This window comes from Octopus sinensis, linkage group LG2, assembly GCF_006345805.1.
Source record: "Octopus sinensis linkage group LG2, ASM634580v1, whole genome shotgun sequence".
Classification (NCBI taxonomy): domain Eukaryota; kingdom Metazoa; phylum Mollusca; class Cephalopoda; order Octopoda; family Octopodidae; genus Octopus; species Octopus sinensis.
This window is the reverse complement of record NC_042998.1, coordinates 195,294,432-195,321,491: the sequence shown is the minus strand read 5'-3', so window position 1 is coordinate 195,321,491 and position 27,060 is coordinate 195,294,432. Positions and strand designations below refer to the sequence as shown.

The 27,060-nt window shown below is 40.9% G+C and overlaps 1 protein-coding gene and 1 long non-coding RNA gene across 5 annotated transcripts in view; both read left to right on the top strand.

Annotated features, from left to right (window-relative positions):
- The window catches only part of LOC115229226 (O-phosphoseryl-tRNA(Sec) selenium transferase-like), a 30,764-nt gene that overhangs the window by 3,059 nt on the left and 645 nt on the right, over nt 1-27,060 (top strand). For all 4 annotated transcript variants that reach the window (XM_036500647.1, XM_029799624.2, XM_029799617.2 and 1 more), the window contains exons 2-10: nt 195-320; nt 1,734-1,888; nt 5,531-5,649; nt 9,159-9,317; nt 12,451-12,604; nt 15,242-15,344; nt 21,099-21,228; nt 24,035-24,220; nt 25,646-25,727. In XM_036500647.1, the coding sequence (XP_036356540.1) occupies nt 207-320; nt 1,734-1,888; nt 5,531-5,649; nt 9,159-9,317; nt 12,451-12,604; nt 15,242-15,344; nt 21,099-21,228; nt 24,035-24,220; nt 25,646-25,727 (1,202 nt within the window). In that variant the 5' untranslated portion in view covers nt 195-206. The remainder of the gene's footprint in view (nt 1-194; nt 321-1,733; nt 1,889-5,530; nt 5,650-9,158; nt 9,318-12,450; nt 12,605-15,241; nt 15,345-21,098; nt 21,229-24,034; nt 24,221-25,645; nt 25,728-27,060) is intronic.
- LOC118762165 lies at nt 12,877-15,230 on the top strand. The gene is made up of 3 exons (XR_004997942.1): nt 12,877-12,958; nt 13,498-13,633; nt 14,864-15,230. It is a non-coding gene; the product is annotated as an uncharacterized LOC118762165 (long non-coding RNA).

Sequence of the window (27,060 nt, the reverse complement as noted above, 5' to 3'; positions counted from 1 at the left end):
CACAAATAGTTCAAATGTAGAACGTATTGGTTTATTGTGTGGAAGAGGTAAATTCTGACATTTTGAGCAGTATACTTTGTCACAGGAAATAGGTTAAATTTTCCTCTTTCTCGTGTTAAATGAATATTTTAAGATTTGTTTTACTTCACCACTCTAGTCTTGGCTTTCATTGCTTTTTAATTACTTGTTTTTAGTTGTGAGCAGAAATGAATTCCAGTGTGTCGGCTCTGTGTGAGCAGCTTGTATCTGTGGGCTACATCCAGCAAGGGAACCAGGCTCGGCAGGGTCATGAAGCAAAACTGAAGGAACTCTTGCAGCATGTAAGTGTTATAATTACTATCTGCTTTTTTAGTCACAGCATTTCACTTCAAAACAGAAACTGTCTTCTTTGTCCATTAAATAGCATAATGCCTCTTATCTCTCCACTCGTTGATCAGTTATACTGTATTTGTAGATCACCGTTTTCCTGAACTGATTTTAAATTTATTATATACAAGCAGTATCACCCGGTGTTGCTCGGATTTGTTTCAACCCTTTAGAATTGGAATTTTTGAAAAGTAAAAGTTTTGCATTTTGTAGCTTGTTATTCTCTTTAAGTGAACATTTTTCTGGTTCAAATACACCGAAAAATGGCTGCACAGCAGTCAAATAATCGTGAAAAATAGGGATTTCTTTAGAAAAAAAGCACCTTTTTGATGTAAATAATTTTTGGTGTTAACATGGTCCGATTTGAATTTTATCTTCTATGGAAGGAAGAGCAAGCCTTCTTCTATCATACTCTCAACTTTGGTCAACTTGTGCCGCAGGGTCTCGGAGGAGATAAAGTTAGTTGAAGGCTACCAAACCTGCCATACACAGACAACTTCAGCTTTATAGAGAGAGAGATTTATTGATATTCCTGTTGTGACTCTTGTTTTACTTTCGTCTAAAAACCACAAGAAGTTGTAGGCCTTTGTTACAGACCGTGATTATTTTAGCATCATTTGAACAGGGTGTGAAAAGTAGTATGTATCCGAAATTTATATTACTATGTCCTGGTATGATAAAGAAAGTTCCAGTTAACCTTTAAATCATTTTAAAAAAGAATTTCATCGTCGGCAAAGTTGATGTGGTGACGGAAAAAAAGATCTAAGGGACATAACTGTTGTTATGGTTAAACACTCCTTAAATCACCGTTTTTCTGAACACGACTTGTTACTATAGAAAACAAATCACTATCTACCATGACTGATAAGATTAATTCATTTCATGATTAATCTTCTGCAGGTTAATTGTGAGTGAGAAAGGACTGCGATAGGGGAGCTGTATATGATTTAAATGCTTGCAATACAATGTGTGGAGGCACATGGCCTAGTGGTTACAGTAGCGGTCAAGGGATCGCATGTTCAAATCTCAGACCAGGCGATGTGTGTGTTTATGAGCAAAACACCTAAGCTCCACACGGCTCCGGCAGAAGGTAATGGCGAAACTTCTGCTGACTCTTTTGCCACAACTTTCTCTCACTCTTTCCTCCAGCATCTTGCAGCTCACCTGTGATGGACCGGCGTCCCGTCCAGGTGGAGAACTTATACGCCAAAGAAACCGGGAAACCGGCCCTTATGGGCCAGGCATGGCTCGAGAAGGAACAAACAAAATCTTGCAATAGAATGAATCTTGCTAAAGATACCCAAGAACCAACAATATATATTGATAGTCACTTGATACACATTATCTCTATCAATCTATGCTTTCAGCGGAAACTTCCCCAAGAAGGCTGGGATGATCTCACCATAGAACTTGTGTTACATGAACTGGCTGTGATGGACAGCAACAACTTCTTGGGCAACTGTGGTGTTGGAGAGCGTGAAGCCAGGTTAGCATCACAACTGGTTGCTAAGCGACACTATAGGTAATACATATTTTTTTTTTATTTCAGGGGATTTTTTTATTATTCTTGTTATGTATGTTGTACCTATGACTTTTCATCATCATCATCGTTTAACGTCCGTTTTCCATGCTAGCATGGGTTGGACGGTTCGACCGGGGTCTGGGAAGCCAGCTGCACCAGGTTCCAGTCTGATCTGGCAGTGTTTCTACAACTGGATGCCCTTCCTAACGCCAACCACTCCGTGAGTGTAGTGGGTGCTTTTTACGTGCCACCTGTACAGGTGCCAGGCGAGGCTGGCAATGGCCACGATCGGATTGGTGCATTTTATGTGCCACCGGAACAGAAGCCAGTCAAGGCGGCACTGGTGTTAAATACAGCTTTGTCCCTTATTGTTGTCTATAGTGTACCCTTGACCCTTACTAGTGAGGTTAGTGCAGTGACTTTAACACCTCTTTAATGTTAAACATCCTTTTAGATGTTTAGCCCAATAGACTTTGTAGGCCTACTGGGTTTACCAACTGCCCATATAATTCCAGCTGGGCCACATCATGTAGCTAACATACTTTGTAGAAGCCTATGTTTGTGTAGAAATATATATATAGAGAGAGATGAAAGTCATGGAGAGGGTCATAGCCCAACTAATTAGGGAGAGAGTCAGCCTAGATGCAGTTCGGTTTTGTGCCAGGTAGAAGCTCCACTGATGTTATATTTCTGGTAAGGCAACTGCAGGAGAAATACCTAGCCAAAGATAAACCCCTATACTTGGTTTTTGTTGACTTGGAGAAAGCCTTTGACAGCGTCCCCCGGTCCCTTCTTTGGTGGGCGATGTGGAAACTAGGGCTAGACAAGTGTTTAGTAAGAGCTGTACAGGGATGCTGTCAGTAAGGAAAGGGTTGGCAATGAGTATTCTGAAGAATTCCTGGTAGAAGTGGGGGTTCACCAATCCTCAGCCCCCTCTTACTCATCATAGTCCTCCAAGCAATAACAGAGGAATTCAAGACAAGCTACCCCTGGGAGCTCCTCTATGCTGATGACCTTGATCTCATAACTGAATGATTACCAGAACTAGAGAAGAAATTTCAGGTGTGGAAGCAAGGTTTAGAATCAAAGAGCCTTAGAGTCAATGTTGCCAAAGTCCTAGTAAGTAGGAAGGCGAACATATCACACACCCCTTCAGGTAGATGGCCCTGCTCAATCTGTAGAAAAGGTGTAAGTAGAAACTCCATAACATGTACCCAGTGTAAGCTATGGATGCATAAGTGGTGCAGCAACATCAAAGGAGGGTTAACCCGGATGATAGTTTTTTGTACAACAGATGCACAGGAGAAATAGACACCGAAGATGTTCAAACAACAGATTCCATCACATGCCAGGGGAAGAAGCTAGAAGTAGTTGATAGCTTCCACTACTTCGGTGACCAAGTCTGTAGTGGGGGTGGATGCCCTGAAAGCATTTCCACTAGAATAAGAATAGCCTGGGCAAAGTTCAGAAAGCTCCTACCTCTGCTGGTGACAAAAAGCCTCACTCAGAGTGAAAGGTAGACTGTCTGATGCAAGTATGTTAACTGCCATGCTTCACAGCAGTGAAACATGGGCTATGATTATTAAGGACATACATAGGCTTGAAAGAAATGAAGCTAGTATGATCTGCAGTATGTGTAATGTCAGTGTGCACGCGTGACAGAGTGTAAGCACCCTGAGAGAAATGTTGGACATAAAAGTATCAGATGAGGTGTGCAAGAGAGATGACTGCAATGGTATGGTCATGTGCTGTGTATGGATGAGGAGAGCTATGTGAAGAAGTGTTACTTCGAAACAGTGGAAGGAACCTGTGAAAGAGGGGGACCCAGGAAGACATGGGATGAGGTGGTGAAGCACAACCTTCGAACATTGGGCCTCACAGAGGCAATGACAAGAGACTGAGTCCTCTGGAGATACGCTGTCACAGCCATAGCCTATACAAGTGGCACATAACCAGCCCATTTAAAAAGTACCTTTGAATCATTGGGCGACTTGCCATGCTTGAGGAGACCTATTGAGTCAAGTAAAATCAAAATCACAATCTCAATCAAATGGAAATCAAAATGGAAATTGTAGTTGTGGCCAATACCAGTGTGTATTGTGTATATATATATATATATATACTCTTACTCTTTTACTTGTTTCAGTCATTTGACTGCGGCCATGCTGGAGCACCACCTTTTAGTCGAGCAAATCGACCCCGGGACTTATTCTTTGTAAGCCCAGTACTTATTCTATCGGTCTCTTTTGCCGAACCGCTAAGTGACGGGGATGTAAACACACCAGCATCGGTTGTCAAGCAATGCTAGGGGGACAAACACAGACACACAAACACACACATACATATATATATATATATACATATATACGACGGGCTTCTTTTCAGTTTCCGTCTACCAAATCCACTCACAAGGCATTGGTCGGCCCGGGGCTATATCAGAAGACACTTGCCCAAGATGCCACGCAGTGGGACTGAACCCGGAACCATGTGGTTGTTTAGCAAGCTACTTACCACACAGCCACTCCTGCGCCTATATATATATATATATATATATATATATATATATAATATATATATATATAAATATAAATAAATATATATATATATATATATATATATATATATATATCATCATCATCGTTTAACGTCCGCTTTCCATGCTAGCATGGGTTGGACGATTTTGACTGAGGGCTGGTGAACCAATATATATATGCACACCCATGCACATGGGCTTCTACTCAGTTTCATCATCATCATCATCGTTTGGTCTCTTTCTCTTCCTCTCTCTTAGCTTCATTAACCACTTGCTTCTCCCAACACCCACCCCACCCTATATAAACTCACTCATTCAGATCCCCTACGTCATATTTTAATACCTCGCCACACAGAGTAGAAACCAGATGTTCAGATAAGCAGCCTTGTTTTCCAACCTAGCACACATCTAAAACCTCTTTTTCACTGCTCTACTCATAAATATTGCTCTACTTGGAATTATGTATATCACATGGCTAACTTCTTAACCACATTACTAGCATTCTGTATGAAGTATATACTAATTTTTGCCTAAATAACATAAGTGAAGATGATTGTAGGGTCAAACATTTACTTGCACATTGCCAGAGCAATTATATGCATATATTATTGAACTATCTTTTACTAACAACTCATTTGTAGAAGTTATTTGTCAGTCAAGTAAACTGAGTTAAATAAAGATATTTGTCTCTTTTCACTCACAGCACAATGACTAAGGTGTTGGATGACATTCCTAGATACATTACACCTGAAAATAACACAGAAATGATGATAGCTTTATTGCAGTTATACTCAGTCAGGTCTGACTTGGAATTAAACAACAATACAATGATGTTTTAAATAAGTTTTAGATATTTAGTGATATTTGTTCCTCTTCTTTACATCTTGAGTTCAATTCTTTCCAAGGTCAGTTTCCAGTCTCCTGGGGTTGGTAAAATAAAGTACCAACCTAATACTGAAGTTGACGGTGCTGAGTCCAACACAGCATTGAAACTCACCATTATTCCATTCTTCATATTTACTTTGCAAAAATTTGAAAGTCTTTAGGATATTTATGTATTTTATTATTTCATGTTTTACAGTTTAAAATTTTTCTGTCTTCTTTTTAAGATTGGGTCATGGAATTGGTCGATCAGGAGATATCACTGCAATCCAGCCAAAGGCAGCAGGTTCCAGTGTTCTAATGAAAATAACAAACTGTTTGGCCCGTGATGTTATCAAACTAAGTGGTAAATGTTTGTTCATGGAGACTCCTCTCCACCTTTTATCTAGATATTCATCATTCTGTCAAAAATAATTTGTTGATAAAGTACTGCATTTGGTCCTACTGTCCTGACAACAAGGGAAGATTCTTTTTTTATGTTGGTCACAGAAAAATGTATAGTACCTGTGATATTTCCAAAGCCTTCTAGACTGATGAAATTTAGGTGTGGCTGTGAGATAAGAAGCTTGCTTCCAACCACGTGGTTCCAGGTTCAGTCCCACCATGTGGCACCTTGGGCAAGTGTCTTCTACTATAGGCCCAGGACAAGCAAAACCTTGTGATTGGATTCAGTAAACAAGCTGAAAGACACCTGTTGTGTGTATGTGTGTGTGTATCCAGTCCACTTATGCATACCTTTCCTCCTTGGGACACAAAACTCTGCTTGCAGAGACCTGTTGAGGCAATCGAAATCAATCAAAAATCAATGGAAATTGTAGTTGTGATACCAGTGCCGGTATCCGAACGTGGCCGTTGCCAGCGCTGCCTCGACTGGCCTCCATGCTGGTGGCACGTAAAAAGAACCAACCAATCGTGGCTGTTGCCAGCCTGGCCTGGCACGTAAAAAGCACTCACTACACTCTTGGAGTGGTTGGCGTTAGGAAGGGCATCCAGCTGTAGAAACACAGCCAGATCAGACTGGAGCCTGGTGCAGCCTCCTGGCTTCCCACACCCCAATCGAACCGTCCAACTCATGCTAGCATGGAAAATGGACGTTAAATGATGATGATGATGATATATATATAATATATATATATATCATCATCATCGTTTAACGTCCACTTTCTATTCTAGCATGGGTTGGACGATTTGACTGAGGACTGGCAAACCAGATGGATGCCCTTCCTAACGCCAACCACTCGAGAGTGTAGTGGGTGCTTTTACATGCCACTGACATGGGAGCCAGTCAGATGGTACTGGCAACGACCTCACTCGAATGTCTTTTCACATGCCACAGGCACAAGTACCAGTAAGGCAACACTGGTAATGATCACGCTTGAATGGTTCCTTTTACATGCTACTGGCACAGCAGCCAGCTAGCTGCTCTGACAATGATCATGCTCGAATGGTGCTCTTAGCGCCCCCACTAGCACACACACATATATATATATATATATATATATATAAATAGGAAAAAAGCAACAAGAATGGATTAAAATCTCGGTACGATCGTTTCGTACGAGGACATCTTTAATAAGCTACAAAAAATACAGTGAATACAGATGGCTCGTACTCGTCAGCCGAAAAAACATCAGAGAATTCCCAAACATCAAAAGGGGTAGATACAAAAGAGGTTGTAAGATTAACTGCATTGAAGAAAGTTCGATTCATGGAGATCCGATGAAAGGTTTTAAACTTACAGAATTTGTGCATGTCTACATATAGCTCATATTGAATTTTTAATCAAGTTGTGTGAAGAAATTTTCGGATACAGTCATGCAAAATTTCTGAAAATCCGAGTAAGAGGCAAAGTGACTGCCATATCATGTAGAGGAAAGTCTGAGTAAAAGCAAAGTGACTGTCATATCGTGTAGAGGAACAGATTGTTATTGAAATTTACAAGAATCGCAGATAAGTTCAATTCTTGGAGATCCGATGAAAAGTCTTGAACTTACAGAATATGTGCATGTCTTATAGTTCATAATCCAGTTTTGTGAAGAGATTTAGGGTACAATCATGCGAAAAATATCAGGGAATCCGAATGAGAAGCAAAATGACAGTCTTATATTGTAGCGGTTCAGGTTGTTAATGAATTTTACAAGAATCACAGAAAGAGGAGGAAGGAAGTAGAAATTTAATCAGTTACTGCTATTTAAGCTATCAAAGAGAAAGGAAAGGGGAAGCTAAGGGGATGGGCACAAGTTGATACTAACAGAAAATCTAAGCTTGTTTAGTGCAAAATTCGAACTGAGGTCAACAATTTATTTCTTTATTTATAAATGTTACTATTAATAGATTGTCAGGTTACAAAGAGAGGTCATTAGAAAGGAAAGAAAAATGGGGTTGTTTTTAAATGAAATCAAACAATATATTATTATTCTATACTATAATACACTACACTATATTTTATCATATTATTTTATATTATATTATATCACATCACAATACACTACGATAGGTCTGGGATTAGCAGAATTAATTTTTAGTGTAAAAGAATTAAGAGATTTAACTAACTAATATTTATATATGGGTTAAAAAATAGACTAAGAAATGGAGATAAAAATAGAGCAAAATTTAATTTATTAATAATATGGTCCAATAGAAATAAATCAAATAATTTAAATCAATAAGTATTAAATAGTACCATCAGAGAGAGAACTTATAATCATAGCTAGTTAGATCTTATCATTCTAGTTAAATATATAATATACTATGTAGGATCTGTATGTGTGTGCATTTGTGTTTGTCCCCCATCACTGCTTGGCAACCAGTGTTGGTGTGTTTATGTCCCCATAACTTAGCAGTTTAGCAAAAGAGAACCATTGGAGGTCGATTTGTTCCACTAAAACCTTTCAAGGTGGTACCCCAGCATGGCCGCAGTCAAATGACTTAAAAAAGGAAGAGATAAAAGGTATTAATGAAATTGGTGAGACTGATGCAAATGATGTTTATTTTAAACACCTGTAGATTGATGTCTGCAGAAAAACTGAGTAATATCTACCAAGTGATTGCTGTTACTCCTTTTTATTTACCTCCATGTTTCATTCCAGTCAGTTAAAAGTCTTGTGAACTTCATAAAACAAATGATTACTTTTGATTGATGTGAACTATATGACCTGTTTTGTAATTCTGGATAATCATCATCATCATCATTTAACGTCCACTTTCCACGCTAGCATGGGTTGGACGATTTGACTGAGGTCTGGCAAACCAGACTCCAATCTGGTCTGGCAGAGTTTCTACAGCTGGATGCCCTTCCTAACGCCAACCACTCCGAGAGTGTAGTGGGTGCTTTTACTTGCCACCGGCATGAGGGCCAGTTTGGTGGTACTGGCAATGGCCACATCCAAATGGTGCTTTTTACGTGCCACCTGCGCAGGAGCCAGGTGGCGACGTCTTCGCTCGAATGTTTCCTGTGCCACCAGCACAAGTGCTAGTAAGGCGACGCGGGAAATCAGCACAATCATGGCAATTGTTTTCTAATATAGCCCAAGGCTAACCAATGCCTTGTAAGTGAATTTAGAAGATGGAAACTTGCCTGAGCAAGGCAGTGATATGTTGACATTATGATTGGTCGCTTTGCACTTTTGAAGATCTGTATAATAAGAATTTGCTTAGGTGAGAGTTGGTGACAGGAAGAACATCCTGCCATAAAATCCTGTCTCAAATACCTCTCCAACCCATGATAGCATGGAAAAACGGAAGTAAAATGAACAAATGAATTTAATATGGTCATCTTGGCCTATTACAACAACCATGTTCTCCCTTCTCTTACAAAATGCTGTGTAGTTTAGCAAGCTGAATTTTTTTTTTCAGGTGTGCATTCTGTGAAGAATTGTTTTGTCGTTCCTGTAGCCACAGGTATGGCCCTAGTTTTGTGTATGCTGACCATTAAACAACATCGTCCTCAAGCAAAATATGTCCTGTGGCCCCGTATTGATCAGAAATCTTGTTTCAAGTCCATTGTTACTGCAGGTCTGTTCTCATTTCTCAACCATTCACACAATATATACTGTTTATTCTAATTACATATATCCATTCCAGGGAAGTGGCTTTGCTTGCATATTACAGAATGATGCTTATGGTTCTCAGTTGCTTTCACCATTCAACTTTAAAGACCAGATCCACTCTCATATCACATTTTCTATATTAAAATTTCAATTGAATGATCTTGTTGGAGTTATCTCCCTTGTTTGTTTCGCATTTTTTTTTTTTATTTCAAACATACAGATAGATTAATTTCAATTAACTCACTATAGTACTACATATGTTTCACTCTACCATATCTGCATTGCTTAATCTAACCTCACCATTTCATCATCATCATCGTTTAACGTCCGTTTTCCATGCTAGCATGGGTTGTACTTATTTGTTTCCACATGTTCTTTTGACAACCTCTATCTTCCCTTCCTAATACCATGCATTCCCAGAGTGTAGTGGGTGCTTTTTACATGCCACCAGCACAGAAGCCAGTCATGCGGCACTGGCACTGTCCATGTTCGGGTGGCTCCTTTTACGTGCCATCAGCACAGGAGCCAGTTGGGGTGGTGGGGGCTGGCATCGACCATGTTCAGATGGTGCCTTTTATGTGCCACTGGCACGGGGTGCCAGTTAGGCAGCACTGGCATTGTTTGCCTCCAGGAGTGGAGGCGAACATGACTGGTGAATGCAAGTAACTATTACTGCTAGCAGTATGTTTTGATATGGTTACTTCACAATATCTGCTAGAAATTCACCGCATCAATCAACTATATCCATTGTATCGTGTTTAATACATGTCATATCTTGCCAACCTACCACTGCCCAGCTTTCCTCCAAAGTTATCATTATATCACATTTATTTCCATTATTATCGTTAATTAATTATTGCTCTAGTATGTCATCATCACCATCATCATCATTGAACGTCCGTTGTCCATGCCAGCATGGGTTGGACAGTTTGACCAGGCTGGCACGCTGGAAGGCTGCATTAGACTCCAGTATGATTTGGCATGGTTTTCTACAGCTGGATGCCCTTCCTAACACCAACCTCTCCAAGAGTGTAATGGAGCCATTCAAGAATTTGGACCTGGAGATCTCCATTTCCAGTGACTTCGAGTGCCACCTCCCAGTGGTGTTGGGTGTCAACGAAGAGCCCTCGACTACAACAAGACGACCAAAGTTTTTTTTTTTTTTAAGGTCTGGGGTCTCCCGCCCCTAAGCCCTATACCATCACCTAATCACCCTTACCCGTCTTGTTGCTTAACAACAACAACAAAAAGAGAGTGTAATGGGTGCTTTTACATGCCATTTGTGTGACACCAGTATCTGCCATGGCTGCGAATTTGCTTGACTTGATGGGTCTTCTTCTCAAGCACAACATAATGCCAAAGGTCTCAGTCATTGCCTCCGTGAGGCCCAATGCTCGAAAGGTGCCACCAGCACAGGTGCCAGTTACCATGACTATGATTTCACTTGGCTTGACGGGTCTTAAGCACAGCACATCACCAAAGGTCTTGGTCACTAGTCATTGCTTCTGGTGAGACTCAAAGTTCAAAGATCATGCTTCACTACCATGTCCCGTGTGTACCTGAGTTTACCTCTATCACAGGTTCTCACTACAGTTAGAGATCGGCACTTCTTTACACAGCTGTCTTCAATTTCAGTGTCAGTGAAAAATTATCCAGTATGATCATCATCACTATTTTCATCACCATCATCATCATTGAACGTCCGTTGTCCATGCCAGCATGGGTTGGACAGTTTGACCAGGCTGGCACGCTGGAAGGCTGCATTAGACTCCAGTATGATTTGGCATGGTTTTCTACAGCTGGATGCCCTTCCTAACACCAACCTCTCCAAGAGTGTAATGGAGCCATTCAAGAATTTGGACCTGGAGATCTCCATTTCCAGTGACTTCGAGTGCCACCTCCCAGTGGTGTTGGGTGTCAACGAAGAGCCCTCGACTACAACAAGACGACCAAAGTTTTTTTTTTTTTTTAAGGTCTGGGGTCTCCCGCCCCTAAGCCCTATACCATCACCTAATCACCCTTACCCGTCTTGTTGCTTAACAACAACAACAAAAAAAAGAGTGTAATGGGTGCTTTTACATGCCATTTGTGTGACACCAGTATCTGCCATGGCTGCGAATTTGCTTGACTTGATGGGTCTTCTTCTCAAGCACAACATAATGCCAAAGGTCTCAGTCATTGCCTCCGTGAGGCCCAATGCTCGAAAGGTGCCACCAGCACAGGTGCCAGTTACCATGACTATGATTTCACTTGGCTTGACGGGTCTTAAGCACAGCACATCACCAAAGGTCTTGGTCACTAGTCATTGCTTCTGGTGAGACTCAAAGTTCAAAGATCATGCTTCACTACCATGTCCCGTGTGTACCTGAGTTTACCTCTATCACAGGTTCTCACTACAGTTAGAGATCGGCACTTCTTTACACAGCTGTCTTCAATTTCAGTGTCAGTGAAAAATTATCCAGTATGATCATCATCACTATTTTCATCACCATCATCATCATCATTACCAACATTATTACCATATTCATGACCATTACTATTATCATCACCACCACAGGAGTGGCTGTGTGGTAAGTAGCTTGTTTACCAGCCACATGGTTCCGGGTTCAATCCCACTGCGTGGCACCTTGGGCAAGTGTCTTCTACTATAGCCTTGGGCCGACCAAAGCCTTGTGAGTGGATTTGGTAGACGGAAACTGAAAGAAGCCCGTCGTATATATGTATATATATATATGTATGCGTGTCTGTGTTTGTCCCCCTAGCATTGCTTGACAACCGATGCTGGTGTGTTTATGTCCCCGTTACTTAGCGGTTCGGCAAAAGACACCGATAGAATAAGTACTAAGGCTTACAAAAGAATAAGTCCCGGGGTCAAGTTGCTCAATTAAATGCCGTGCTCCAGCATGGCCGCAGTCAAATGACTGAAACAAGTAAAAGAGTAAAAGAGAGTATTCCTTATCATCATCCCCACCACCACCACTTTCATTACACCTCACTACCACCACCACCATCATTCTTATCAACACCATTGTCCTTCTGCCTGTCTGCCATGTGTGACTGACCAGTGTTGGATGTAAGATGTTTCAATCTGTGCTCAGGTTTCCAGCCTGTAATCATAGAGAATGTACTGGAAGGAGATGAACTACGAACTGATGTCCCTAAATTAAGTGAACAGATTGATGTGCTGGGCAGGGAGAACATTGCCTGTGTCATGTCCACAACCAGCTGTTTTGCTCCCCGGGCACCAGATAAGTATACATCACTTTTATTAGATAAGCTTTATTAATCTATTATTTTATTGTTAATGATGATGTTATTGCTATTAGTGGTGATGTTGTTGTTGTTGCTGGTGGTAATGGTATTGTTGTTTAAAGGCGGCAAGCTGGCAGAAACGTTAGCATGCCGGGCGAAATGCGTAGCTGTATTTCGTCTGCCGTTACGTTCTGAGTTCAAATTCCGCCGAGATCAACTTTGCCTTTCATCCTTTCGGGGTCGATTAAATAAGTACCAGTTACACACTGGGGGTTGATATAATCGACTTAATCCATTTGTCTGTCCTTGTTCGTCCCCTCTGTATTTAGCCCCTTGTGGGTAGTAAAGAAATAGGTATTTCGTCTGCCGTTACGTTCTGGGTTCAAATTCCGCCGAGGTCGACTTTGCCTTTCATCCTTTCGGGGTCGATAAATTAAGTACCAGTTACACACTGGGGGTTGATATAATCGACTTAATCCATTTGTCTGTCCTTGTTCGTCCCCTCTGTATTTAGCCCCTTGTGGGTAGTAAAGAAATAGGTATTTCGTCTGCCGTTACGTTCTGGGTTCAAATTCCGCCGAGGTCGACTTTGCCTTTCATCCTTTCGGGGTCGATAAATTAAGTACCAGTTACACACTGGGGGTTGATATTATCGACTTAATCGATTTGTCTGTCCTTGTTTGTCCCCTCTGTATTTAGCCCCTTGTGGGTAGTAAAGAAATAGGTATTTCGTCTGCCGTTACGTTCTGGGTTCAAATTCCGCCGAGGTCGACTTTGCCTTTCATCCTTTCGGGGTCGATAAATTAAGTACCAGTTACACACTGGGGGTTGATATTATCGACTTAATCGATTTGTCTGTCCTTGTTTGTCCTCTCTGGGTAGTAAAGAAATAGGTATTGTTGCTTGGCACATGGTCAGTCCCATTCAAGTAAACACATAGCCAGTTATTTGAGTTAGCCCTATTTGGACAAACCTATGATGCTCAGATAACCACTCTGACTCAGTACAGTGGTGTCTATATGCTTTTCCGTCTATAGACTACCCTGTCCCTTTATGTCATATTCATTCTGACAACAGTCACAGAGGAGATAGTAATGATATAACAGTTGCTGTTTTTCTGCATTTGATGCCAGCACCGCCTTGACTGGCTTCCATGCTGGTGGCACGTAAAAAGCACCAACCGATCGTGGCCGCTGCCAGCCTCCCCTGGCTCCTGTGCCGGTGGCACGTAAAAAACATCCACTACACTCATGGAGTGGTTGGCATTAGGAAGGGCATCCAGCTGTAGAAACACTGTCAGATCAGACTGGAGCCTGGTGCAGCCTCCTGGCTTCCCAGACCCTGGTCGAACTGTCCAACCCATGCTAAAGAAAATTAAAAAATATTTTTGTTGTTTTTGTAAAATCTCAGAAAATAATTAAAACGGACGTTAAACGATGATGATGATGATCTCTGATCTATCCATTGCAACACAGTATCTCTATATATATAAACGGCAAAATGTCTGTGTGCGTGTCCTTTATACATATCTATAATTTTTCAGTTAGAGGGCTTGCACTTTCTATGGTCATTCAAAACCATCAAAGGGTGGTTGTGCACATCTTTACATTTCCCCAGTCACCCCGCAAAGCCATTAAGAAATCAATAGAAGTGACTTTTTTGTAAATTTTCTATCCAAAACCCAATCAAAATGCCCGAAACTTGATATGCCAATTGAATGCCAGCTAGCTGTATGTGATTGGTCAGAGATTTGGACAGTACTCACGTGTATGTGCGCACACACACAGCTGTATATGCATGCACTAGCACTATGACCCGGCATTGCCAGGTCATAATGCTAGTTTGAAGCTAAAAGAGTTATTGATGTTGCTACTGTTATTCTTGTTTCTATTTGGTCTGCATGAGAGGTAGTATTACTTCACACTAGAATGCAACAAGAGTACTGTATGTTGTCATAGAGCATTCATACCTCACAAGTATGTCATTAGTATAGTGACCAACCTGTAATTAAAATACAGGTATGTCTGAAAGAAAAACATGTTGTATACTTTCTTCTCTGTTTGTAAAAAATACATTTTTTGAAAATTCAACTCAATGACATGGTTGTGTAGTGAAGAAATTTACTTTGGAATCAAGTGGCTCCAGGTTCATGATAGCTGATGCTTGACCAATATCTTGTCAGTGGAATGGAATATGGAAGATGGAAAGCTATCATACATGTGTATTTGAGAGCATACACCAGTATAAATACAGGGGCAGGTGCTAAAAGTTCCTGGCTGTAAGGGTATTACAAAAGGCCTGGTTGGAGGCCCAACCTTCTGAGTTCTTTTACAGGGCTTTGAAAAACTGAAGGACCATTGCAATAAGTGTGTGAATCTGAGAGGGGAATATATGAAATAAAATCATAATTAACTGATCCTGTATTTTCTTTTACCCAAAGTCAGGACCTTTTCTGCTTCCCCTCATACTGTGTATTTAATACTTAAAAAGAAGTAACTAACTTTCTAAAAGAGACATTGCTTGAGTAAAATTTGTCCATTCTAATCTGCATTTCTCTCTCTCTCCCTCTTTCTCATACTCACTCACTCACTCTCTCAATATATCTGTCTCCCTCTCTATCATCCTGTCCATCTGTAGACTAGAAGAGATTGCTAAACTGTGCAAAGAAAACAACATTCCACATTTGGTAAACAATGCATATGGAATCCAAGCTTCTAAATGTACTCATTTACTGGAACAGGTTAGTATATATTCACAGATTTCCTTTTTGTCTTGTTCATACCATCATCATTATCATCATTTAACATCCGTCTTTCATGCTGGCATGGGTGGAACAGTTTGATGGAAGCCTGCACCAGACTGCTGTAACTGTTTTGGCAGGATTTTTTACAGCTGTATGCCCTTCCTCAGCGGAATGGACTCAGTGCTTTTTACATGGCACAAGCTCTGGCAAGGTCAGTTTTGACAAGGCTTTTACAGTTGGATGCCCTTCAAAACACCAATCACTTTACAGTGTTCAGACCACCATATAATAGAGCAGGGAACTCTGTTGAAAGCTTTTTCCAAGTTGATGAAGGCTAAGTACAATGGCTTACTTTTGGCCAAGTACTTTTCCTGCAGCTGTCTCACTAGGAAGATGGCATCTGTGGCACTCTTCCCAGGTACAAAACCAAACTGTATCTCATCTAGTTTATTCCTAATCAATTGAGCTATAACCCTCTCAGTAACTTTCATGACCTGGTCCAACAGTTTGAAACCTTTGCAGTTGTTTCTATCTAAGGCATCACTTTTACCCTTGTAGCAGCTAACTATAATACAACTACACCAGTCATTGGGGATGGTGTCTTCCTGAATAACCTGATTAACTAGTGACTAGGCTGTATCCCACACTGCTGGATGTTTTAATCCTCTCGGCAGTGATACTTGATTGCCCAGGAGCTTTCCCTATCTTCACGTCCTTAATTGTCTTATCTATTATGCTGCTGTCAACTCTGATGGCTGGTTCCTCAATTGGTTCGATATTTGGTAGACTCTCCTTCTCCCATTCATTTTCCACATTTAGTAACTTTTCATAGTGACATGTATTTATTTATAAGTGTGTGTGTGTTTTGATGAATAAAAACTGAATAATGAGTGGAAAAGAAATACCTAGAGGCACCTGCTGCATGAAAAATAGTGAAGTGGCCCAAGTTGTAGTGAGCCAAGAAATAACAGTAATTTACTTTGCTACTAGTTTTTCACACAGCAAATCATCATCATCACCATCATCATTTAACGTCCATTTTCCATGCTAGCATGGGTTGGACGGTTCGACCGGGGTCTGGAAGCCATGGAGGCTGCACCAGGCTCCAGTCTGATCTGGCAGTGTTTCTACAGCTGGATGCCCTTCCTAACGCCAACTACTCCGTGAGTGTAGTAGGTGTTTTTTACGTGCCACCAGCACAGGGGCCAGAGGAAGCTGGCAAATGGCCACGATTGGTTGGTGCTTTTACGTGCCACCGAAACGGACGCCAGTCAGGCGGCACTGGCATGTGCTACGTTCAGGCGGTGCTTTTATATGTGTCACCGGCACGTGTGTCTTAACTACAATTTCCATTTGAATTTTTATTTTGATGTTGATGTACTTGACTCAATAGGTCTCCTCAAGTGTCCCAAGATATTTCCTTCCCGACCAATGCTCGGTTTTTATTCACTAAAGTTTTCTGTATTCTTTCACTAACCTTATTTCTAGCAAATTGGGTTAGGCTATGCTTTGCTGATGAAGTTTAATATTACCAAGGCATACCTGGAGTTGTCACTATACTGACCAAAAATCAGACTTACTCCACACTGAATTTTCTGATTTTATTTCTGAGTTGTCTCCCTCGTTCTTTGTTGCTAATTCATTATTAGAAAATATTTGTGGCATGTAAAAAGCACCAACCAATCGTGGCCGTTGCCAGCCTACCCTGGCACCTAAAAAAAAAGCACCATCCATACATGGCCGATGCCAGCGCCGCCTTGACTGGCTTCTGTGCCGGTGGCACGTAAAAAGCACCAACCGATCGTGACCATTGCCAGCCTCCCCTGGCACCTGTACCGGTGGCACGTAAAAAGCACCCACTACACTCACAGAGTGGTTGGCATTAGGAAGGGCATCCAGCTGTAGAAACACTGCCAGATCAGACTAGAGCCTGGTGCAGCCACCTTGCTTCCCAGACCTTGGTCGAACCATCCAACCCATGCTAGCATGGAAAACGGACGTTAAACGATGATGATTTGTCTCTTCCCTTAGAGATGTAATTTTAATTAATAAGTTCTTAGCTTGTTACATTAAGTCAGTACTGGCTTTATTGTTATTTTATGTTGAATTTAAACTGTTCTAGATAAATGTTTTGGAAGAACACCAGAGAATGACAGCTGTGAGGAAGAAAGATTAGTGTTTTTGTACAGAGTCCAAGGTACATTTGGTGAATAACAGTAATAAGATCATAGAAGGTTGAAGAAATAAGACCATTGTACAAATAATAAAGTCAAAGAGGCTTTGTGGGCTTTTCAGTTTGATAACTTCTTGAACATGGCTTAAAATCTGTGACTGTAGTTGGCTTATTGTACCAAATGTGTAAACATATGAGGGTATTGTAAAATGCTGATTTCTAACTTTGGTGTTACTCCACAAATAGTGTGTGTGTGTTGGTGGGTGGAGCTATAGTTGGTTTAAACAAAACCTGTCTCTCCATTTCTTGACCCCAGAAATGATGGAGGTAGAAGTTAAACTTCACAAGAATTGTACTAAAATATTTAACCAAGTTGTTTAAAACAATATCATCATCATCATCATCATCATCGTTTAACGTCCGCTTTCCATGCTAGCATGGGTTGGACGATTTTGACTGAGGGCTGGCGAACCAGATGGTTGAACCAGGCTCCAATCTTGATATGGCAGTGTTTCTACTGCTGGATGCCCTTCCTAACGCCAACCACTCCGAGAGTGTAGTGGGTGCTTTTACATGCCACCGGCACGAGGGCCAATCAAGCAGTACTGGCAATGGCCTTGCTCGAATCGTTTTACACATGCCACCGGCACATATGCCAGTAAGGCATTAACACAATCATTTCTGAACATGTAGTAACCTTTTGGGAGTTGATCATGTGATGGTATTCAGTGTATGTACTGGAATGAACAGAACTACTTCTTGAAATGATATTGAATAATTATAGAATAGTAGAGTACCATAACACATCAGTTGTTAGTTGTCAGAGCACTGCATCCTTCAAAACTTCCATGCTTCCTGAGATTCGCCAACACTACACCTGATTTCCTCCCCTACATACACACGCAAGCGTGTATCTGACTCATACACTGTTCACTTCCCAGACATTTGTACATTACTGCATATACTTTATACGCACTTTTGACAAGTTGTGGTGCACCTGAGCACTGTATACAATAATTTCATTATTATTATTATTCTGATATAATTTTTGATATACTAAAATAGATGGAATGGCCACTGTTGGAATGAGTCTGTTTGTAATTCTGCCTGAAAAGATTAACCTAGGATTAAACAATAACAATGGGGTGATTACAAATCCACTGTCAGTATTTTGTTCTGTTTCAAAGATGTGGAAGCAGATACTAAATTTTACATTCCTTAGTCCATCTAATTGTTGGCTATAAGACTAGAACTTTTTGAGAAAGTTCTAAGCAATAGATTAGTTTCCTATTCCAGGGAAGTATTTGCTTTACATCTATTAAAGCTCCTTTATTTAGAGTTATTTAGTGATGGCCTTATGGAACCTCAAGTCTCACGAATAGATAATCTTTTATGTGTGCTCAGCAGTCTATTATATCCCCTTATACTCTTTTACTTGTTTCAGTCATGTGACTGTGGCCATGCTGGAGCACCGCCTTTAGCCGATCAAATCGACCCCAGGACATATTCTTTGTAAGCCTAGTACTTATTTTATCGGTCTCTTTTTTGCCGAACCGCTAAGTTACGGGGAGGTAAACACACCAGCATCGGTTGTCAAGCGATGTTGGGAGGACAAATATAGACACACAAACACGCACATACATATATACGACGGGCTTCTTTCAGTTTCCATCTACCAAATCCACTCACAAGGCTTTGGTCGGCCCGAGGCTATAGTAGAAGACACTTACCCAAGGTGCCACCCAGTGGGACTGAACCCGGAACCATGTGGTTCGTAAGCAAGCTACTTACCACACAGCCACTCCTACGCCTTATATTCATCTAATATAATGATGGATGATAGTTAATGCTGTGGTAAGTTCCATGAAACAATCACACTCTTCTTTAATTAATGGTGAATTAAATTGGAGGAAAGGGGTAACTATTTTTTGTATTTTAGGAATGTAAAATTACTTTGTATTTTCATTAGGTTTGGTGAGGAATCAGAAGTTCATGATGAGTCAGATGTTTTGTGTAATAGAAGACGGTAGAGTGTACTACTATAATTGCTACAGTTGTTCTCATCTTACCATGATGACAATTGTGGTTGTTGTAGTTGTTATTTCCCTGCCTTTGAAGTGGCTGTGTGGTAAGTAGCTTGCTAACCAACCACATGGTTCCGGGTTCAGTCCTACTGCGTGGCATCTTGGGCAAGTGTCCTCTGCTATAGCCCCGGGCCGACCAATGCCTTGTGAGTGGATTTGGTAGACGGAAACTGAAAGAAGCCTGTCGTATATATGTATATATATATATATATATGTATGTGTGTGTGTGTTTGTCCCCTTAGCATTGCTTGACAACCAATGCTGGTGTGTTTACGTCCCTGTCACTTAGTGGTTCGGCAAAAGAGACCGATAGAATAAGTACTAGGCTTACAAAGAATAAGTCCCGGGGTCGATTTGCTCGACTAAAGGCGGTGCTCCAGCATGGCCGCAGTCAAATGACTGAAACAAGTAAAAGAGTAAAGAGAGTATCTCTTTGATTGCTTTTAAGTGGACACTAGATGACTAAAAGTAATCAAAGGATGTCATTAACAGAACTGCAATAGGATTCATCCCATCACTATGCTAACTGAAGTTACTCTATCTTTATTGTGTGAGATGTAATTTTAAGTTTAAGACTGAAGGTTTCATCAGGTAGACTTATAGTACAGAGTCAGGGATTAACAAACCATTCACTCATTATTTCTGACCAACTATTCATTATTGTAGTGGATGATGTTCAGAATTCCAAATTGAAAACTTGTGGTTTTCACTTTAAAGAATCCAGAATGCTTGTTGAGAATGATTTGGCTACTATTGGCATCCGTGCTAGCGGGGTACAAAGAGCACCATACGAGTGTGATCGTTGACAGAGCGGCTAACTGGCTTCCGTGCCAGTGGCACATAAAGGGCACCATTCGAGTATGATGGTTACCAGAATCGCCTTACTGGCACTTGAGCCTTGTGCTAGTTGGGTGCTAACAACACCATCCAAGCGTGATCGTTGCCAGAGCGGCTAACCGGCCGCCGTGCCGGTGGCACGTAAAAGGCACTATTCGAGCGTGATCGTTACCAGCATTGACTTACTGGCACCTGTGCCGGTGGCATATGTAAAACGATTCGAGCAAGGTCATTGCCAGTACCGCCTGACTGGCCCCCGTGCTGGTGGCATGTAAAAACACCCACTACACTCTCGGAGTGGTTGGTATTAGTAAGGGCATCCAGCTGTAGAAACTCTGCCAGATCAAGATTGGAGCCTGGTGCAGCCATCTGGTTCGCCAGGCCTCAGTCAAATCGTCCAACCCATGCTAGCATGGAAAAACGGACGTTAAACGATGATGATGATGACGATGATTGAATAAATCATATGACCAACATTCCTATGTTGGTCAAAGTAGTCCTTCCCAAGGATATTTAGTCCCTATGCTGAGAAGGTTTATCCAAATACATACACGCTCTTTGTTTCACATGTTTAGTGGTAAGTTTACTGACCAAATGCATTTTGCTTGTTGCATATTTTCATCCATAGTAACAACTGTCGTTTCTGTTGCATGCCAGGCTGCACGTGTTGGCAGAATTGATGCCTTTGTCCAGAGCACTGATAAAAACTTCATGGTCCCTGTTGGAGGTTCAATCATTGCTGGCTTTGACAAAAATTTCATTGATGAAATTGGCAAGATGTATCCAGGTAAGTTTTTGATTTGGATTTCAACTAAGGAAAATAACTCTAATAGAAAGACTTATATACAGGCTTATTAGGAAGTGTGTTTTTGGTAAAAGTGGTGATGTCTCAGCAGAATGGCAATAACAAACCATGCCTTTTAAGTGAGTGTGTGTCTGTGAATGCACATATTCCAATGGCTACGGTGTTGGATCATAAGATTGTATATTAGATTGCTAGACCAGGCAGTCCATTGTGTCCTTGAGCAAGGCTTTTCATTTCATGTGGTTCCAGACTACACTGTTGAAATAAATACCTGGGATGTAGCTAGTCCACTTATGCATACCTTTCCTTCTTGGGACACAAAACTCTGCTTGCAAAGACCTGAAATCGATCAAAAATCAATGGAAATTGTAGTTGTGATACCAGTGCCAATGGCATGTAAAAGAACCATCCGAACATGGCCGTTGCCAGCGCTACCTCGACTGGCCTCCGTGCCGGTGGCACGTAAAAGGCACCAACTGACTGTGGCCATTGCCAGCCCCACCTGGCACCTGTGCCGGTGGCACGTAAAAAGCACCCACTACACTCACGGAGTGATTGGCGTTAGGTAAGGCATCTAGCTGTAGAAACACTGCCGGATCAGACTGGGCCTGGTGCAGCCTCCTGGCTTCCAAGACCTCGGTCGAACCGTCCAACCCATGCTAGCATGGAAAACAGACGTTAAACGATGATGATGATGATGAATACCAATGCTACTTTAACTCTCTCCCTCCAGCTGCTGTGTCCTGGATGTTCCTCTGAGTCAAAAGTAGGGGAGGAGCTGAGTCAGTGGTTATGACTGCTCACAACTATATGGGCACCTAAAACAATTAGAAAATTATTGGTACATGCTACAAAATCATCCACAATTCCAAATGAATGCCATAGATATTTTTTGTCTGTCTTTAGATCAGTGTTTGAGCTCTCATGGAGGACATCACTGATGGCATAGACACTTCATATAATATATTTAGGCTAGTCAAACTCTATCTTCATACAATGTCTTGGGTAAGCTACTCTAGGCAAAAGATTTGGTCTGAATTTTTCTAACAGGACCCAAGGGCCATAAAGCCATATTAAACTGGGCAATAGGAGTCAGTAGCATAGCTGGAACTCTTCACTATTTACATGGTGTCATCAAGTCCTGTATGTTAACCATTTTGATTATCTCCAGTTTTATATAGGAAATGCTACATGTTGTTGCTGTTAATGATGGTGGTGGTGGTGTTATTTTCCAACCCCTAGTTAGCATTGATTGTAGAAGATCTATGATCAAAGGCATTCCAGCCATTATCATCATCTCATCTGCTACAGGTGGATCTTTTCGGTTTGAATGGCAGTTTTTTCTAGCGGTGTCATATGAAATTGTCACCCATAATTATGACCCTAGTATCGATCTATTGCATTTCAATCTGTTATAGGGTTAGAGGTGGAGGGAAGAGTATCTTTTTTTCTTCACAAATGTAAATAAACCCAATCTGTTTCTTTAACGAGGGACATATTCATACAGAACAGAATGTTATTTACCTCAATAGACGTCAGTGATTGGTTGAAATTGCAGAAATTGAAGAAAAAAAAACAACAAATATCTTACAAACCATAGAATTTTCTCAATAAAGCCAAGAGAAAAAGATGTTTTATAAACACATTCTACCAGTATACGAAGTTTAAAATTTTTTAGTTTCCTAGAAATTATGTTAAAAACTGCCGTTCAAACCGAAAAGATCCCTACAGGTTTGGGGAATCCAGGGCCTTATTATCCAAGAGTAAGATTGGATTTGAGAAAGACTTGGTTCCTATTATTAGCAAGACAAGTGACTATATAGAAGCTCCTTTCATGATATCTGTCCTACAACTGGTACCTACTTGATCACAATTATGAGCAGAACCCAGCAAAAAAAGTACTGTGATGTGCCCTTCCGAGGTACACAATACAATGGTCATAATGAAGTTTGACCACCAGCATTTCAATTCAGCCAATATCTGAATGCTGTGGTCATTAGGTCCCTTTATGTGAGTGTGTGTGTGTCCTGTCTTTTACTGTTTTTATTTGTATTGTTTTTACTGTCCTGTTCTTGTTATGACTTTTACCCCTCCGCAAAAAATCCCAAATTTTATTTAATTTGCTTTGCGGGAAGGACTGTTTCAACGAAGTCGCGTCTTGCCCTTACCTTCGAAACGCGGAGTAGCCAAAACGGGGGCAACTGAAGAAGGGGAATATTCCTTGTGTTGTACGTCTTGTACTCTGTTTTTTCGTTGTTTGAAAAAAGTCCGTTTCCATGTTTTTGTTTCGCATTGTGTTCGACGTTTTTTTGGTGTCCTGTACCCATATATGCATGTATATATACATATAGATGTAGGTATGTACATATATGTAAGTATATATGCATATGTTTTATATATCATTTTGCTATTATATGATCAAACGCCACGCATCCACTTCCAAGTAAGTTTTATCTATATATATATATATATATTGGTAAAAACGGTAAGATAACAAAAGAAAGAAAGAGACCTCAATATTATGTAAATAGAGGAAATTTATCTATAAAATAATATGTTACATTACTCAATAGTCAAGATAAAACTCTGAGTTTCAGATGCCGAAGTGGAAATCCACAACACCATCTCTTCGGTTATCTGGCCAGATAACCGAAGAGATGGTGTTGTGGTTTTCCACTTCGGCATCTGAAACTCAGAGTTTTATCTTGACTACTGAATAATGTAACATATTATTTTATAGATATATTTATATATATATATATAATTTGTTGTTTTATAACTTCTCAAGGCAGAGCCTCTTCGACTCCAACTATTGACCTCTTCATCACACTCTTGTCTCTTGGTTCGACTGGTTACATGAAACTTTTGAAAGACAGAAAAGAAATGTTTAAATATTTGAAGAATGCCCTGTCATCATGTGCCGAGAAACATGGTCAAGAATTACTGACCATCAACAATAATCAAATCTCAATGGGTAAGTTACAGTTTTCTAATAACAATCTCATTAACTTATTATTTAACCCTTATTGAGAAGACCCATCATAAAAAGGTATTTCAGGAATAATTATCCCATCTAATTTACCTACCACTATATTATTCAATCTGTTCTTCTATTTTTCTTTTTTTAATGTGGTAGCAGAACATTTGGATCTTTTCGGGTTGACTGGCAGTTTTTTAAAATAATTTCCACGTAACTAAAAAATTTTAAACTTCCCATACTGGTAGAATGTGTTTATAAAACATCTTTTTCTCTTGGCTTTATTGAGAAAATTCTATAGTTTGTAAGATATTTGTTGTTTTTTTTCTTCAATTTCTGCAATTTCAACCAATCAGTAACGTCTATTGAGTTAAAAAGCATTCTGTACTGTATGAATATGTCCCTCGTTTAAGAAACAGATTGGGTTTATTTACATTTGTGAAGAAAAAAAGATACCCTTCCCCCAACCCTGAAAGAGATTGAAATGCAATAGATTGATTCTAGGGTCATAATTATGGGTGACAATTTCATATGACACCGCTAGAAAAAACTGCCGTTCAAACCGAATAGATCCGAACATTTTGCAGTTATGTCTAGCAAACTAAGTGTCCATGTAGGGGATCCTCTTGTCGCATCAAACTGTTGTGGTTGTTTGTTAGTAACTTTGTTTTTGTTCTTATTTAGTTTTGTTCACTTTGTCCGTCTCTGCTCAAGCAGACATTATGTCACCTTCTAAAACACTTCATTACTTTAAAAATTGGAATAGAAATATATAACATAGAGGTTAAAGAACCAGCACTTTAGACAGTCAAGCCCTCCATCTTGATGAAGGCCATATGTGTCTGATTAGTGTCCAATTTTCTATCACTGACCATTATTCCAGCTGTGACCAATTTGAAGAATTATGTTACCCTATTGATTTTTGCAGTATATGTTGTGTAAAAAGATTTGAGCGAGGTCGTTGCCAGTGCCACCCGACTGGCCCCCGTGCCGGTGGCACGTAAAAGCACCCACTACACTCTCGGAGTGGTTGGCGTTAGGAAGGGCATCCAGCTGTAGAAACTCTGCCAAATCAAGGTTGGTGCTTGGTGCAGCCATCTGGTTCGCCAGCCCTCAGTCAAACCGTCCAACCCATGCTAGCATGGAAAGCAGACGTTAAACGATGATGATGATGTTACAGAAAGTGCATCTATTTCAACCAAGACAGGTGTTAACGAGATTGAAACAAGAGGCATAACTGAGCGATTCTTCTGTTAATTAACTAGCTGGACCTTAGTAAATAGAGTTATAGACCTTACACAATACCTGTATGAAAAACATATAATAGGAACTTGAGTTTTGTTCGCATATCTGCTTTGCTTTAGACAGCAGTGAGCTTCTTGTGTCATTGATCATAATGTCTGTCTGTTTCTATTTCCATAGCAATGACCCTCAGATATGAAGAGAGTGTTAATGTAACTGAAATTGGATCTATGCTGTTCAAACGATTTGTCTCAGGAACAAGGTATGTTAGCTTTATACTACACATGTGCAATGGAAATAGTAGTTGTGATGCCTGTGCCGGTGGCACATAAAAAGCACTATCCGAACGTGGCCGATGCCAGCGCCGCCCCAACTAGCTTCTGTGCCGGTGGCACATAAAAAGCACCATCCGAACGTGGCCGCCAGCGCCGCCCCAACTGGCTCCTGTGCCGGTGGCACATAAAAAGACCATCCGAACGTTGCCAGCACCGCCTTAGCTGGCTTCCGTGCCGCTGGCACGTTAAAAGCTCCAACTGATCGTGACCCCCCCTGGCACCTGTGCAGGTGGCACGTAAAAAGCACCCACTACACTCGCGGAGTGGTTGGCGTTAGGAAGGGCATCCAGCCGTAGAAACTCTGCCAGATCAGACTGGAGCCTGGAGCAGCCCCTGGCTTCCCAGACCCTGGTCGAACCGTCCAACCCGTGCTAGCGCGGAAAACGGACGTTAAACGATGATGATGATGATGATGATGATGATGTGCACACCAAAACATGGAACATAAGGGTGAAACGTGAACTCTGTAAATCATATTGCTAGCTATCATCTACAAAGCAATTGCCCTAGCTCCCCTTCAGGGTTGGCAAAAGCGATGTGGTGGACAAAGAAAAACCTGGCTGATGACAGTCAAGGCTGATCTGGAACCCAACCTAGGCCCCCATATCTACGGCGTTCATTGCTGGAATAAGGAGTGGTTGGAGATCACGCGGTCGTTAGCCTCAAATCGCCAGGTCTGGTCGGCGTTTGTTAGAGATGCAGCATTGAGGATGAATGAAGCCGGCTCAACCCACCCCGGGTGAATGCTGTCTCAAGACAAGACGAGACATCTCAGAGGGTAATAATTCTGAATAAGAATTGATACAGAGCAGGTTATCTTTCATTATGCTTGCAATGTGATAACTTCTCTAATGCCTGTGGCATAAAATATATGCAGTTCACTGTGTAAAGCATTTGTATGAGATGGAGCTACTTTTTGAAGGTCAGGCCAATCATAAATGTCTCATACAACAATAAACTGCTTTATCCCTAATTCACAGCTGAATCATCATTCTTTATAAACAGGTACAAAAATGAAGAAAAAGTAAGAGTGCAGAGGAGTAAGAACAAAACTCAACAATGAGTTAGGAGGAGTAACATCTGGCTTTTGTTAGCCAGGCCCAGCTGGAGCACAGGTTTCGTCTTTCCAAAAGCACAAAATGCTTGCGGTAAGATTCAAGCTCTGGACAATGTCAAGCACTTTTAATGCAAGGGTCAACTCTGCCAATCATTCCTCTACATTCAGCAGATAAGCTATCAGTAATGAATAACTGCACTCCT